Raw genomic sequence first — 17,242 nt, forward strand, 5'->3', positions numbered from 1 at the left:
TCTAATTACAATGCGAAATTTAGAAATAACAAACGCAGTTGGATCTAAACAACTAATCATTTAAATATAATTATAATCCCAATGAGGTTAATCACAATCAAATATATAATCATCAAGAATAATAAAATCATGGTGATGAAGTGAAGTGCAAATAGCAGTGGAAAAGCTAGTGAGTACCTTCTCGGACTTCTTCTCCTTGACTTTGTACCTGTTCCTGTTGGCCTGCCAAAGCCACTCCCCCGGGCAGATGTTCTGCACGCACGAACAGATGGTGTCAGTGATACCAAAACGAATCCATGATTCAAAGGAAAAAATAAAAAAAAAAGCTTTGGGCATGCATGCATACGTTGACTTGCTTTTGGACTATCTCGGGGCGCCTGTGGGGGAACTGCGGCAGCTTGGTGCCCGTCATGGCCAGCCAGTCCTCCTCTTTCTCCTCGTGCGTCAGCTGTGTAACGACCCGCGGCACCACCGGCCTCGCCATGGCCGCCTTCTCCTCCTCCTCCTCGACGGGCGGAGGCACCTCTACCATGGGCGCCTTCCCTTTCTGCTCCTTTGTCGCCTTGATCGACTCCTGACGCTGCGGCTGCGGCTGCTTCTTAGGCTTCCCTTTGGGGGCTGGCTGCTGCTTCTCCTCCTTCGCCCCTGGCTGCTTCTTGCTGGCGGCGGTGTGAGGTTCCTCCGAAGAACTGGTCAACATCAGTAGAACGATCGACGACACAACCTGAACTCAAAAATGTTTATCTCTTACGGCAACGTTGCGGCGTTGTTGGGTTGAAAGGGAGGGTCTGGGTGACACGATCAAAACGATCGACCAGATGAAATAGAGCAACAGAACTAACGCATGACTATGTATGTTGTACGTAGTAGTATCAATCTATTTTGAGCCACATGAAACTATTAATGTGGCATTAGTACCAGAGTGTTTGTGGACGGATATGCAAGCTCACTGGAAAGATACTCTATATATAATGCTGGAGATTGATCAGATTATCTATCCTGGGGATAATCTGGTGATGCTTAATGGGACGTTATTACTCTACTGGTAGTGGAAAAACATGATTAAAATAAACTTCCGTTTCTAAAGATGAAAATAGAAGACTACAAAAAGTGTTTAAAGAAATTCGAAACAAACGCAAAATATTTGCCTAATCTTGTCAATAAAGAAGAAGGTTACTAGTGGTTCAAAGGAGGAGGCAATTACTCCTCCACAAATGGACAAAAACTCTCACGGCATAATGGAACCCAGGTGCCTTGCACTAGTGGGTGGTTACCCAAAGCTTGGCTTCGGCCTTATTGAGCGCCAAGACTATCATCAGCATGTTAGATGGCAAAAATGAATCATTGGTTCAGGAGCGCTAGGCCGTAGCCTTATAGTCTGCTGGTAATTTGCGTGATCCGTTTGAGACATGGATTGCGCTTGCGGAAAAATTAAGCATGTTTCTACGTATGTTTTTTGTGTGTTCTTCCCGAATGGGAACATAGATACGCCACCGAGAACAAGGTCCTCGCTATCCTTCACACGGAGGAAGAGTACTCGCGTCGTAGAGGTGGGGTCAAGTGGATTACCAAAGGGGATGCAAACACACGCTACTTTCATGCATAAGCGAATGGCCGTAGGCGTAAGTGCTCCATCCAGCGTCCGCAATCGGAGCAGGGCATATCTATACTTTCAACATTAGCTGGACGGGCTCGGCTGAGCCCAAATTGGGTGTGCTGCACTCTAATCTGTGGGTTCACTCGCGGCGTGTTTCGCATGAGGAAAATTCTAAGCTTTTGTGCTCCTTCCTGGCTCAAGAGATCGACGCGTAGCTTCTCTCCATGGAACTGGATAAGGTGTGCGGTCTAGACGGTTGGTCGGTTGCCTTCTTCCACATGTTCTTGAATTTTCTGAAGGGCCCTTTGCTTGCCATCTGCACTGGTTTCACGGTCGGTATGCTTGACATATGTAGGTTAAAATTTGGCATGCTTCCGTTAATTTTGAAGTCAAGGGGGCTGACAAAACATTTGCCAATTTCGCCTGATAGCGCTGATCAATGTTCCTTTTAAAATCCATTGTAAAAAGCCTATGCCTCACGTCCCTCTCCGGTGGCCCATCGTGTCATAAATAGATGTCGATCCGCGTTTATCAAAGACTGTTACATCCTTGAAGGATTAGTGGCATTGCATGAGATAATGCACGGAGTCAAGAGATGTAGACAATAGGTGACCCTACTTAAGTTAGATATCAAAAAATCTTATGATTGTGTCAGCTAGGTATTTCTCCACGAGGTTTTTCTTCACAATGGTTTTGAGGCTAGGTGGGTTCAACAAGCATGGGTTGATACAAGGCAATCCTCTACAGCTTGCTCTTTAACTTCGTTGTCGAGGCACTCTCGGCAATGCTCGATAGGGATCGAGCTACTGGGCATATGAAGGGGGGTGGCCACCTTATCCCCAGGGTGTGTGCACTTGCAATACATAGATGACACAATGATGTTGTTCGAACTAGACCAACTTAGTATTGCCTCGGTAAAACCAATCCATCTATGCTTTGAGGCAATGTCGGGGATGAAGGTTAATTTCCATAAGTCCAAGGGGATGGATCACTGGGAGGAATATCAGGTTCCAAGTTAGGAGACTTCCCAATCTCGTACTTAGGATTCCCAATTAGTAACAAGAACCTTAAAATCTCTGATGGCGAGGCATTGTGTTGTTCGGTAGCTAAGAGGGTTTGCGCGTGGCATGCAAGGTCATGTCTTCGGGCGCCAGGCTGATCTTAACAAATTTGAGCATCTCCTATCTTACCATGTCCACAATGGGCTTGTTCCTTCTAGATGATGGGGCTTACACCAAACTGGACATGTCGCGCTCCAAGTTCTTTTGGGAAGGAGCTGGAGCCAAGAGGAAATACCATGAGGTTAAGTGAGTGACAGTTTTACCGTCCAAAAAAGTCAGGAGGCTTGGGCATAATAAATTTGAAACTTATGAACATTTCCCTTTTATCCAAGTGGGCTTGGAAGCTCTCCCAAAATGCTAGTGGGCTTTGGGCTAAGCTTTTCAAAGCAAAGTATTTCCTGGACTGCTCTTTTGTTTTGAATCTAAGGTTTGTGGCTACCCATTTTGGAATGGGATCCAAGCGGTTAAGCTGGCTTTCACTTTGGGGGCAAAGTTTTCGACTAGGAATGGCAAGCCCATCCGCATTGTTGTTTGACTATTGGCTGGATTTGCAGCTGCTTTGGATGGAATTATGTGCTCTGTACTCCATAATAGTGGAGCTGGATATCTCGGTAGCCGAGGCATTTCTCTTCCCCCCTAGTTGTATCCTTTCATCGTGAGCTAACCACTATCGAGAATGCTAGTCGGAACTCTCTTTGGGATAGGCTCCAATACATGCTCATGTCTAGTGGTGCGGACGTGGTTACGAGGCACCTTGCTAGCTCTAGCCAGTTTTCGGTAAAATCGCTCTATGCACAACTATCTAAAACTTCTTCACTTTTTGTCATGTGCCATATTTGGAAGGCCACTACCTCTCAAAGATAAAATATTCTTGTGGCAAATGTTTAGAAACCACCTGCCGACGTCTAACAATATAGTTAAGCGCAATGACCGTTTGGACGCCCATTGTGCTTTGTGTGTGGTGCGGAAGGATGCCAACCATGTCTTCTTTAGATATCCTTTTCGCGCTTTCTGTGGAGTGCAGTCCGTGAAGCTTCGGGGATGCATTGGGGTCTAGCCTCTGGTGCAGAGTTGATCTTTCTATTGAACTCGTTACGTGGCATGTCCAAACACGTAATGTGGCCATATGTAGAGCCATTGTTATGGGCCATTCGGCAAAACGACAACAAAATTACGATTGAGGTTGCCCTCCCTCACCCTGCTGACCGCTTTTTCTAGTGCAATGTTTACATGCAGCAGTGGATGCTGCTTGGGAAGCGAAGCGACGTTGATAGCATAGTGTTGGCGACCAACAAGCTATGACGGGTCTACTCGATGGCTCGTTCATCTCCGCCGGTGTGTTAGGGTCATGGCATCCTTTTGGATCCTCCCCGAGTCTGCGGGCTCTGCCTTAGTTTGATGCCCTAGTGATTTATCTCATACTCAGGAAACCAAGTTTCCTCTATGTAGTGTGACTTGTTTGTATATTGCCGGTGTGTAGGCTTTATTAAGTTTAAGCCGGACACTTTTTTTATCTTCATTCTAAAAATAACCTCGCATTCCTCTCGTTCCAAAGTTCCCCCACAACGAGCATGATGGTGGAGGCCATCTCTTTCCTACTTTGGCCACGACCAAGAGTACCGTGGTAGTCCACCCCATTGAGTGATGTTCACTCCAAGGAGGCAAGCCATGCCTTTAAAACCTTGAAAACACAGATGGAGGGTTTGCACGTGAACAAAATGTGTGTAGCAGACTCAAGCTTCCTCCTAAAAAGTTGACTGAAGCCATGGTTTGGACATCCTCTCCTCTCTAGACCCGGTGGTCGAAAATCATATTCTTGATGACAAGTCATGAAAAAAAAACTTCCACTTGGGGCACCCACTTATAAAACATTGCATGCTTAATCAAAATGGTGACGGACCCCTCAGCGGAAGCAGCGGAGTAGATGCCATTTGCCGCAAGCTTCCAAACAATGTTATTGGCGGTCTCTTGCTGAAGATGAACATGATCAAGCATAGCCCAAAGAGCGCAAACTTGATTGATGTGATAAATTATGAGTCCCGTGGACATGTCAATTCTCCTCAGCCAAGCATTGTCGTGGAGAGTGTGATGAGGAACAAACCTCGAGGCAAGATCTGATCTATCATCACAACCCTATCTTTCATGGCCGTCCACCTTCAGTGCAGTAGCCTCTTGCCCCGCACGTGGTGTACACGAAGTAGAGGGTTTGAACCTTGCGGTTGAACACAATATAACCAATCTAGAAGATTGAAACTCACGCGCAAGACAATTTCTATGCAGAAATCACAATATACAGGTCTTCAAAGATTCTTCCAAAACATAGGATTTTCAGACAGCTTCCCTCAAAACTCGATATGGGTATTTTTCTGCAATATATGTCTATTTCCTCAAAATAACTTGTTGTTACATGGCACACAACATAGGCTTTAATACATGAACCAACCAACTTAGCTTGGAAAGAAAGTTGATTGCCCAACTAAATCTCCTTTACATGCTAAAAAATTACCTAAAATCTACCAACTATTAGATTTCTTAGTTTATAGGTTAGCAAGACAATCTTTACAACCCAAATCAAACACCTTAGATTTCTATCATAAATAAATACGACTTTTTTTAAATTGGTGCGTCACTGTGGTATACTATGCATTGTAGACCCCAACAGCAAGTCTTCCAACACAATATATTCCATGCATGTGAACCTCTCAGCCAAATCTCTCCTTGATTGGAACGAATAAAAATAGCAAGTTCATGCACCTTTCTCTTTATACCGCGACCCTTAAATAATCCGGCCATATCTTCTTCAAAGTAGGAAGCCAATCTCTTTGTTTTTGTCATACACCTTTCACTTTCTACCATTTCCCGTAAATAATTCGACCATCTCTTCTTCAAAGTAGGAAACTAATCTCTATTTTGTCATCTCCAACTCTTAAATTATAACTAAGTTGTTGTTTCCTTTTACTCATATGATTGATATGGTGGCTTTGAAATGACAAAATAGAAGCATGGACTTCTCTTCTCCTCAGCCCACCCACATGCATCCATACCTGGCTTCTTCTTGCTCCCAATTGAAGTTATTTTTGTCCAGTCCTGGACAAATACATTATTACTCATGTCCAACCCATACAAAGTAGATGCATGGCTACGACTTATGTACAATGTGTACATTGGCACTTTATAATCACAGACTGGAATAACGCTAAGAATATCATGAACATGTATGATCGTATCATCCTCTAGACCTTGAACGAAACTGATCTTGGTTTTGAGTAAGTCCCTTCAGAGATATTTAACTTGTAGATTGATCAGAGACCATAGAATTTCAATAGCTTTGACCTTCTTCTTTTCTGCTTCTTTGTGATCTTTTATCTTCTCAAGGTGTTCTTTCCTCCAAGCAATAAAAGGCTCATCCTTCACGTGCACGAAGCCATATTTCCGACCCTCATTAATGTGATATGTGTTGGTGCGACTATTATATTTAGCACGGTGCTCCTTGTACCATGTATCTCCCAACAACAAGTGACATGAAACCATCTATATAGGGAACATGTGGCACATGACTTTTCAAAAGGATTTTTTCAACAAAAGCGATACCTTTGTTCAACAAGTATGGTGGAGACCGTCGGCCTCTGCATCATTGTGATGCACAAAACCATTTATATTAATTGTCAAGCAGAGTACTGAACAAATGCATCTCGGGCCGAAACATTATAGGTTGTGAAAAAACACCTAGGACTAAATCAACTTCTTCCGCAACAACGCCTTCAAGAAGGGATAAACGTCCTCGCTTGTCGTCGCCACATCCTATCAAAAATGGACCAGACATGATTTGCATCATGGTTGCCGAGACCAGCACCACAACAAGTAGACAACACCTTCAACAAGGTAACAACACAAGTTCGTCACTGGTAAGCATGATTAATAAAGGCCAGTACAAAATAATTCACCATAGATATGAAGGAGTGTTTCAATTAGCATCTTCATCATGTATGACGCGATATTAACATCCATTAGTACTCCATGTGAATAAGGTTAATCCGCGTAAAGTCAGCGATGCATTCATCACCATTCTTCTTTGGAAGGATCGCAATGTTGGCCGAATTAAGCCGCTTAATGTGCTCAATAATGAGTCTGGAAAATTTATTGATCATAGCCATGATGCCATGCTTAATTGTAGCACAACAAGCCTTGGAAAAAGCCCCGACAAAGCGATCTGGAGATGGAGACTTATCCTTAGGCATTTGTGCAATGACGTCAATCATTTCCTTCTCTGTGAAAGGGTCTCTGATGCCAGAGAGGTCGCAGAGAAATATAGAATTTCCCAATTAAAGTCTCTTTGACACCCCTATGCTTTATGCGACATGGTGGAGAAATGGTCTTGCACCACCCTTGCTTTATCATTGTCGAAAGTAAGCTAGCCGGCTCCCTGCCGAATCTTGTCGATGAAGTTATTGTGCCTTCAAGCATTGATGCAGAGGTAAATTTTTTGTATTTGAATCACCCTCCTTAAGGTTTTAAATGATCTTTCCAGACTCGTTAGATCGACGACCCTCCACTTTATCATTTATCTCAAATCACTCTCCTCTAGTGAAATCGGTAGGGAATCTATGTCTGTATAGAATCTAAGGATGACCTCAAGCGCCATGTACAACCGAATCTTGAGGTAGAGAAAACGGCATTGCTCCATTACCGAAGATGGATGTTGGTGCAATTTAATTTGTCAAAGAGCACCCTAGACGGCTCCTTGTGTGGCGAGGGCTTCCCCCAAGCCTCCACAACAAAATTCCAAAAACCAGAAGCTTGACCCAAAAGTTCTCGAACTTGAATGCACGCAGCTACTTCAGACCATGTCACTAGCAAGAAACAAGGGACGATGATCAGATAGGGCGGATGAGGAGGCAGCGAGCACATGATTTTCAAAATGAAGATCCCAATAGTTGTTGCGGAAATAGCTATCCGGCTTGGATAGGGCCGGATCCCGCTGCTCATTACACCAAGTGAACTTCCTATTCTGCAGGTGGATCTCTTTAAGCTCGCATGGATCAAGAGTACCGCATAAGCGAGTGACGAGCATAATATTAGTGTGCCTCCTGTTTTTGCATCATGCTCTATAAATTTGGTTAAATTCACTTGTTACTAACCACATGACACCAAGACAAAGTTTGTGGACGAGGAGCTCCGCAAAAGAACCATCTTTCCGAAGATAGGTCATGGGTCCATAGGTCGTAGTCAGCTTGATCTCTATCATAGCTGATAGATGGAACACCTCGCTGGTGATGCCAGAAGCATCGAGCATGTCGTTGTTCTAGAAAAGCAAAATACCACCCCAAGTACCAAGGGCCGGTGTGACTGGAAAGTTCCTCAGCCTGACGTCGCCAAAATAAATGATAGTAGCAGCATAAGTCGTTCCCAACTTGGGTTCTTGAATGTGCACGAGTTTATGAGAGGAGGTCACAATCATCTCAAGGAAAATTGATATTCTATCATGATAGTTTAGCCCCATGAGATTACAACTAATGATGCTAAGGGTGTTTCTAACATTGGTAAGAAAGGGTAATCAAGCATAGCACACAAAGGAACACTTGCACTTTAAGAAACAATGGACTACAAACAAGTTCGGACCATCTCTAACCACAACATTATGCTACAAAGAGGAACAACAAGGTTCGGGAGAATGCCCTCCCCTAAAGACAGACAACAAAAGGCTTGCTAGAATCTGGGACTAAAAGAACTCAAGCAACAACTTGTACACAAAGTTAGACCACAATCATGGTTTTGATCGATTCCTGCATTTACTAGTCGAGGCTCTCCTCTCCCCCATGCAGGATCAGAACATCCTCCATCGTGGTAGCCAGGTCGCAGTCCTGCCTAAAGAGCCCATGCATGGAGCGCGCTGACGGCGACCGACGAAAGCTTCCCTTGGAACAGTCTATCAAACTTGGAGATAGAAGCTGAGTAACATCCTCGCCCTCGACGATAATCTCCATATGCCAGTACGGATCTTCTTGGCAATCACGCCACTAGGATGGACCTGATCTTGGACTGGAGGCAAGCGTTGTTGCAAAGAAGTGACACAACGTCGGGCTGCAAAGTCGATGCCTCGGCCTATAGCAATGAAGAGTGAGAAGTAGCGGAGGCTAGTGTCGGATGACGAACAACGTGGCCGATGGGGTCTCAACATTGTGGGATCTAGGGGCTGGGTTCCCATGCTCGTGCATGAGATCCGACATGGACTCAACCATCAGTGGTGATGCAGAGGCCACTAGTGGCGGCGGTGTTCCCAGGAGCGGAGTAGGTGTAGTAGGGTCATGCATATGTGTGAGTGGTAAGCGCATAATAGCTTCCCACACTGTGGCGTACCATGCGCCACATAAGAGCTTGTGGCATCAGAGAAGCAGGCCCACCATTGGTGAAGCATTGAGAGTGTCATGCAGTAGCTGAGTGAAACCAGCCCCCACCATGGCCTAGGATGCACCCTTTGACCATAGGGCGTGGGAGGCAGGGCCGAGACAATCTTGCCCGCTAAGTTGTGCAGGCACGCGAGGGAGGGCTGTCGACGGTTGTCCTAGAAGCCGACGCATGGCCATCACGGGATGAGCGGATGTGCTAGACAAGCACCGCGCCATGACGCTACACTACAGCTTCCCGCAACCAGTGAGGTCCGCCAGTCGCAGCACCACATAGTGCACTGCAGCTCCGCCGCACTGCCAATGAAGACAGTCCCAACACGATGAACGTTGCACTGGAGCAACCACACCCCCTCATCTGCGAGGTCCACCGGTCATAGCACCATTTGTTGCATTCCAGCTCCGCCGTGCCGCCGATGAGACGGCTACAACACCATGAACATTGTATTGCAACTCCTCCCCGCCGGTCGCAGCGCCGCGTGTTGCACTGCAGCTCCGCCGTCCCCGACAAGATCTGCAAGGGCGCAACACCATGCGCGCTGCACGGAAGCATCCCTATAGGCCGGCGAGATCCGATCACCTGCAACGCCAGCAGCGCTGTACCAACGTGCTCGGCAACATCGACCACAACAGCAGCCTACTGCGCCAATGATGCTCGGCAACATAGACCACAACGACGGAAGACACAGATGCTGCAAGATGACGCAGGTGCAGCGGGTCGACGGCTGCTGGGTTGCCGCACGCCGCCTGCGGCTGCTCCGGCGAGATCCATGGTGAAAGGTCGGAGAGGGATGCGGAGAAGAAGTGGAAAAATGAGGATCTCGCTCGTGTGTGGAAGAATGAGTGCATCTGAACGCCATCATGATCCTGACTTTGACTTCTCGGGAGCTGTTTCCATTGTGGAGGCCGCCGTCGCTGGAAGAAACTGGCGGTCTGGCTTTTCTTAACCAGGGGCTGAAGGCACACATCAATATTTGGAAGGAGAGACTGACCATGGATGCAAGCATCGGTGTGGCATAGTAGAATGGGCTCCTGGAGTTCTGCATGGATGGTGAGTCACATGGAGTAGAGATGGAAAAGGTGTCCGGTGGTGAGGACTGAGAAGGAGACTTGTTTTGCCAAGCTTCTACCATGCGGACACACGACAGAGAGCGGCGGCAGTTGTGGTCACGATGTGGCTGAGCTTGCGAGACAGATGCCAAGGACGAGGGCGGTGGCTAAGCTTGAGCCATCCTTTGATGAGATTTCTGCTCGTTTACCAATTTTTGTCTACTCTTACTGATTGCTCGTCGTGCTGCTACCTGATAGAACTGCTCATTACGAGTTTAGGTTTGTTGTGCTCCTGTGTAAATCGTAATGTAGTACTGCTGTCCAGGAATGTTACTGCTTGTTACTGAACAGTTTCAGTCTGGGTCAGATTTTTAATCTATGTGGCATCTTGAGCTGAAATTTGCAGGAATGTTACTAATTACTCCCTCCGTTCCTAAATATTTGTCTTTTTAGAGATTGCAAATGAACTACCACATACGGATGTATATAGACATATTTTAGAGTGTAGATTCACTCATTTTGCTTCGTATCTAGTCACTTTTTGAAATCTTTAGAAAGCAAGTATTTAGGAACGGAGGGAGTACTACCGAATTTTTTCAGTTTGGGTCAAACAATTAATAAATGGTTCTCATTTTTTTGAGTCAGTACATCTCATTTTTTGGGTCAAATTTGGAAGAATGAACACATGCAGATTGTCTTCTTTGAACTTTTCAAGGTATGTAGCCTTTTTAAATGCAAAATTAAGACTTGTTTGAGAAAAATATGGATCAATTTCTATTCTGCTATTGGTAAATTAATTAGTACATTGGCATGTCATGTCTGTTGTAAAAAAATGGAGGTGATGATTTTCTACCCAGGAATCTGGAGTGGATCCGGGACGAGCCCAGCGGGGTGATGGATGGATATATTTCTTGAGTTTTCATTTGTTGCCGGACATACTATTATGATCCTTAATGTGACATTGGTACTGCTAGCATATTATATGGAAACGAAGCATGTTGTAAATGGGAAGGCTACAGAAGGTGTATAAATGAGAAAAAAAAACTGAGACATAAATGAGTAAATAAATGAACCACAGGTCCTAAATATGGAGCACCAACAAAGTGACCCCCTATGCCGACAGCCTTAGAGGGTGATTGGATACATTTTAGTTTCATGACTAAAAGTAGTGGGACTAAAACTTGTTAGCTTCATCCATGCTTGGATCCAAATACTAAAGAGACTAAAATCAAGTTAATGCGCATTTATTATCCTACAAACCCTCCAATCCAGGACTCGCATGTGTTAAAGGAGAGAAGTTAAATGAGAAGAGAGAGGACTAATCCACATTTTAGTAGGGGTAGTCTCAAGACTAGTTTAAGCCCCTCTTTAGTCAGGGGTGCTTGAAACTTTAGCCTCTTAAAAAGACTATTTTTAGTCAGACTAAAATAAGTCCTTGGATCCAAGCACCCTCTTAACTAGATCGGACTGAGCTTGAATGAACCCATAATAACACAAACAAAACAAAGGAGACCAGAGCTTCACCGGAGGCAGATCAAAGGCGGAGTATTTTGTGCTGCCCGTGGGAGAGAGGAATCTATTTTTCACCGCTTTTGGGGCAGTCCACACTCGAAACAGTTCTGGAAAGTGCTCCGACAGGAGAAGGCTGCGCCTGTAGTCACACCGCCGGAGTTAAATGGTTCCCGCACCGCCGTTTCACAGTGGCTGCAGGAGTGGTCCGCCGGTGCTAGTGACGCTGAACGTGAGACAATGGTGCAGGGCCTCTACGGGCTGTGGCTTGCTCGGAATGAGGCACGCGATCGCGATGGGAAGAGAATTGCGGACGCGAAAGCTGTGGCGGAGCGGGTTCATGATCATATGAGGGAGTGGACGACTGAGGTTCACCAAAGAACAGCCAGGACCATGGAGCCAAAACAGGTGGAGAGATGGAAGCCACCCGATGTTGGCTGGATCAAGGTGAACGCGGACGGGGCAACCTCAAAACTGCAGGTTTACGGTGGAGGAGGAGTGGTGCATATAGAGGAGGAGCGTGCTCGTTCCTCCCAAGCACTTCCGACCCGGAGATGCTTGAGGTTTTGGCAAGCAGGCAAGCAGTCAAACTGGCGATGCAGCAGAACGTAGAGGATCCATCTTGAGCAGGACAGCAAGGGAGTCGTGGCAATGATCAATGATAAGGGCAAGAACGTGTCGGCTGTAGGTCCGTTGGTGGAGGAGATCAAGCAGCTACTACAGACTCGGCAAGAGTTTAAGGTGAGCTGGGTGCGTAGATCGGCTAATGAAGTGGCGCATAGGTTAGCAAAGGAAAGGGTTAGCATTCGTATGAATAAAGAATGGCTTGAGGTGCCACCGGGCTGTATTCTGCAGGCTGTAGCATATGAGATTTCAGACTTTGTTTGATTTCCTTTGATTGAATAAATGCTTTACCCCTCAAAACAAAACAAAAAAAATAGACCAGAGCGGACGTGAACCCATAATAATAGAAAAAAAAACTAGGCCGGACCTAACCCGATCCCATGGACCAGCGGCTCAAACCCGACCGAGACGACACAACACAAACAAATGAAGAATAGACGCGACGCTGTCGTCCATGACCCATGGGTGCTGCCTGCGTCTACAGAGAATGTCGAGTACAGTATGGGCTTATTGGGCGGGGAGTGCGTACCTGTGGAGCGAGAGGGTGGCAGCATGAGGAGAGATGGTCGAGAGGATGGGACCAAGGGCGCTCGGCGGCGGCATCACCTTCTTCTCCTTCAATGTTGGCTGTTGCTCGCCAACGGTGTTGTGAAGCTCCTCCGCGGAGCTGCTCATCATTGTCATCATGTTAGCAACAAATAGTACTATGACGCAACAAGTACCACACGACCAGCTAGAAAATGTTTCTCTTCATTCAATCCATCAATTACTACGCGTTGGTTGTGTTGAAAGGATCATATTTGTGTGTGTGTATCTATCTTTCCTTAGTAGAGTAGTAATTTAGCAATGATGTCACCGGTTCATCCGTCCAGCACCGCGTACACACAAACAATGGTAACTATTAATGGCATTGGTGTGAATGGGTCACTAATGCTTTTTTTTGTTGCGAGATACCTCTATGATGGGTTGATGCTTTAATGTGATGGATTAAGTGCTACTAGCATGAAAACAATACATGCTCAATGTGCTGGATGAGTCCAAAAAATTGTAACCGAGTGACTCTCTCTCTCTCTCTCTCTCTCTCTCTCTCTCTCTCTCTCTCTTACACGCGGGCTCCATTTTAATGTGCTTGATGAGTCCAAAAAAGTATAACAGAGTGATGTTGTAAAGAAAGATACAACTGCATGCGACACAAACGAGTAGGGAACTGCCACAAACATGCCAGTAGTGATGATGGGTATGGACAATATAGCGAGGCGGAGGGATTTGCGTACCTGCGGAGAGAGAGGGTGAGAGCGCGAGGAGGGAGCGACATGTTGGTGATGAGGTTGGGCTCGCGAGGGCCTGACGACACCATCGGCTTCACCGCCTGCGTCTGCGCCTTGGCGGGGGTCAACTCCGGTTTAGGCGCGGGAGTGGGTCCAGGCGCCGCGCGGTGGCTACGCGGGCGCTTCCTTTGGCCCCACCGAAGCGGCACATGGGCATTCGGTGAGGCGATGTCGTTGCCGCCACCGCCACTGAAGTTGGATCCTGGGGAGGTGTGCATGGCGTTGTTCAAGAGATGGTGGCTCATGGGCGCAATTGGTGAGTACGCCGGTTGAGGCGGGTGCGGAGCATGACCCCACAATATGTGCTGCTCAAGTGAGGTGCGGGCAATGTCGCTGGCGCCGCCATAACCAACGTTGGGTCCCTGATATGTGTGCATGTTGATATTGTAGGGATGGTGGCTCGCGACGGCAACGGATGAGGATGTCATGCGCCCACATATCATGTGGTGCTCCAGCGAGGTGCGGGGAAAGTACGGCACAAGGCATGAGGTGTCAGCGACTACGAGCGGGGTGCGCTCGACCTTGCTCTGTGTGGGGCCCGCCATCGGTGCCACTGGCCTAAGGATCACGCTGCCACTGCCGTCATCAGCGAGAGGGAGGGAATCCGAGTTGATTCCCGGGTACCTGCACAGAAAACAAAATCAAACAAACGTTCGAGAGACGATGTTAGCGAGCTATTGGATCACAACAAAACCAAGTGAAACATTTGGATACAACATGAAATGAACATAAAAAAAAACCTACTTCCCCTCTTTGTGGGTTACTAGCAACCGAACAATATATTTGTAAGTATCTAGCATGCATGCCCCCAGTAGATAGCTGTGAAGATCATATATGTATGTGTACATGTATCTATCTTTTTTTTGCGCTATCCTGAGTAGACACAAACAAGGACAACGAAAACTATTAATGTTATTGTTTAATGTGATGCATGGATGATTAATGTGATGGATGCCAGTGCTAGCATGGAAACAAAACATGGTGTTGGATGAGTCCAGAAAAGTGCAATAGAGTGATGCTGTAAAGAAAGATAGAACTGCATGCAAGACGAACCAGATAGAATGGCGACAAAACAGATAGTATAGCCAAGGGGAGGGGCGTGCGTCGTACCCGTGGAGCCAGAGGGTGCCGGCGCGAGGAGGAGGCGATGGGGATGCTCTGAGGTTGGGACCGCGGGCGCGCGGCGGCGCCATCGCCGCTCGCGCCTGCGCCTTCGCCGCCTTGCGGCTCCTGTACTTGAGGGATTTCCGACGGCGCACCTCGGCGCGCGTCAGCTCGGGTTCGGGCACCGGCGCCTGGTGACGGCTGCGCGAGCGCTTCCCGTGGCCCCACCACTGGAGCGGCAAGGGACAGTCCGACAAGGCGATGCCGCTGCCACCGTCACTGCCGAGGTTGGGTCCATGGGAGTGGGACGTGTCCATGGCGACGTTGTAGCGATGGTGGCTCAGGAGGGTAGCGGATGAGGACGCCGGACGATTCTCCAGCGAGGTGCGGGGGAAGTAGGGCGCGAGGCGTGAGGTGTCGACGACGACGTCCGGGGCGCGCTCCTCCTTGCTCGGTTTGGGGGCCGGCGCCGGCGCCGCTGGGTTCCTGCTCGCGCCGCTGCCGCCGCCATCAGCGAGGGAATCCGGGTTGATTCTCTGGGACCTGCACACGAAACAAAGTCAAATGAACTATCCAATATTTGGATGCAGCACGAAACGAACAGCAAAAAAAAACTTGTTCCCCGAGCAAGAAAACGCGAGGCCAGGATTTGGAAACCAAAATCAGTATACAAGGAAAAGAAACTTGTTTACAAACTGCAAAACTGAAGTGCGAACCCCGAGCATTCGAAGATCTGTTCGATGAAAATCCGCACAAAAGAGCACACAGAACTGTCTGCAGCGACAACATAGAAACAATCGGGCGAGAGAATGAATCTTCCGCCAAGATCCTTCGCCTCCGCAGGGACAGACCAACGATCAGAAGTCCTAGAACAGAACAAAACCCACAACACGGCAGGAAGGAAAGAACAACCCAGAACACCGCACCGGAAGAACTCCATGAGCAAAATTGCGGCGGCAAGAAGGGGATTTTGATTACCTCGTCATGCTATTCACGTCCGTTTGGGCGGGGCTGGGCGAAGACGCGACTGAGGAGGACCCTCGCATCGGAGCAGCGTTTCAGCCTCCTCCTTATTTCCTTGGCTGTCGTTTCACTCCGATCACCACACACACACTCTCTTCCTCTCCCACTCTCCGCCTTGTCCTCGTGCTCCCTAGTCTCTGCAGATATGTGATTAATGGAATGCTGCTAGCTAAGGCCTCGGCTAATGCGCACCCACGCAATGCTTCTCCTGAGGCGTGAGCGTGACGATCCCCGGGCTCACGTGACCCATCAACAGTTCAACACTTGACGTCGCACTGGGTGGATAAGCGCCGTTGGTTTTAGACTAATTAATGCATGCTTATCTATCTATATACCAGCAAAAAACAAATGCTTATCTATCTATACATGTGCTTCCAGCCAAAAAGGCAAACATGTAATAGCATCTCTAATGTTGGTAGCCATTAAGATTGATTTTTATGCTAAAAGTACCATCCTTCTTACTACATCTAAAATGGATATATATGCCTTCCACTTCTGTATAGGTTCGAATATAGGTATCGGTATCATGCCTATAAATTAGAAAATTGATTTTCTTTTTGTGACATAAAATGGCAGGTTTTACGATTTACTTCCTCCGTCCCATAATATAAGAGCATTTTTTTACACTACGCTAGTGTAAATGCTCTTATATTATGGGACGAAGAGAGTAATATACTATTGTCACTCTTTTCATATAGAAGTAAAAATGCCTTCCACTTCACTAAATGATACTCTTATTGAAGTGCATATATTCGGAAACTAGCATATATTTGGGGCATTTCGTGTGCTCCAATAAAAAGTTTCTTTTTTTTCTATTGAAGTGCATGAAAGCTTCGCTTTCTAAGCTACCAAAGGATCACCCTTTCTGTTATGAATATGTCATACAATTATTGTATGATACTACAAGTAAGGATTAATTTAATGACTTAGTAGAGAATATGGCAAAAGCACAACAACCTCTTAACTGAACAGATCCATCCAAATGCCTACCAAAATGTTCATTTGTAAGCAAAGGCAAAACAATACAAGAAAACTAGCCAGCTTTAGGAGATACAAACAATGGCACCTCTAGTTTTTCCAGAAAATAGTTTCCCACTTTGCTAACAGGATTTGGTTGCTCTGGAAAATACCGAATAAACAAGCGTGTGGAATAGCTAGTATCAAACAATTAAGTAATCCAGACAATTTAACCTACAATGTATTACCGCTTTTTCCGTGAGTACTTAATGGGTCATTGCTCTGTAGGGCTACAAACATAACTTTCTAACACGGTCTGGTACGGTAGAACAATTTTATCTCTTGCAAAGTGGAAAGGCTAGCCTGGAAATTATGTCCAATTTTTTTTTGTTAAATTCTTACTTGGATGGCCCAAGTTTCGATGTACAAATAAAAAAGAACTGATATATTAGATTATGCGACTCTGATTCAACGAAACAATTTCCAACTCCTCCTCCATGAGTGACTCCTCGGGTGTCGGATTTACTGCCTCCCACCGGCACCAATCTGCTTTGTCTCTTTTGGCCTTAAGGCCATGGAGGCGTG

The 17,242-nt window shown here is 46.6% G+C and overlaps 1 protein-coding gene across 1 annotated transcript in view; it reads right to left on the reverse strand.

The window, feature by feature from the left end:
• The window catches only part of LOC119291247, a 15,005-nt gene extending 1,364 nt beyond the window's left edge, over positions 1 to 13,641 (reverse strand). The window contains exons 1-4 of the mRNA XM_037569975.1: positions 13,520 to 13,641; positions 12,775 to 12,912; positions 347 to 689; positions 178 to 252 (exon numbers count right to left, since the gene is read on the reverse strand). Of these exons, the coding sequence (XP_037425872.1) occupies positions 178 to 252; positions 347 to 689; positions 12,775 to 12,912; positions 13,520 to 13,602 (639 nt within the window). The 5' untranslated portion in view covers positions 13,603 to 13,641. The remainder of the gene's footprint in view (positions 1 to 177; positions 253 to 346; positions 690 to 12,774; positions 12,913 to 13,519) is intronic.
• Between the last annotated feature and the right edge of the window lie 3,601 nt (positions 13,642 to 17,242).

This window comes from Triticum dicoccoides, chromosome 1A (assembly GCF_002162155.2).
Source record: "Triticum dicoccoides isolate Atlit2015 ecotype Zavitan chromosome 1A, WEW_v2.0, whole genome shotgun sequence".
Classification (NCBI taxonomy): Eukaryota; Viridiplantae; Streptophyta; class Magnoliopsida; order Poales; family Poaceae; genus Triticum; species Triticum dicoccoides.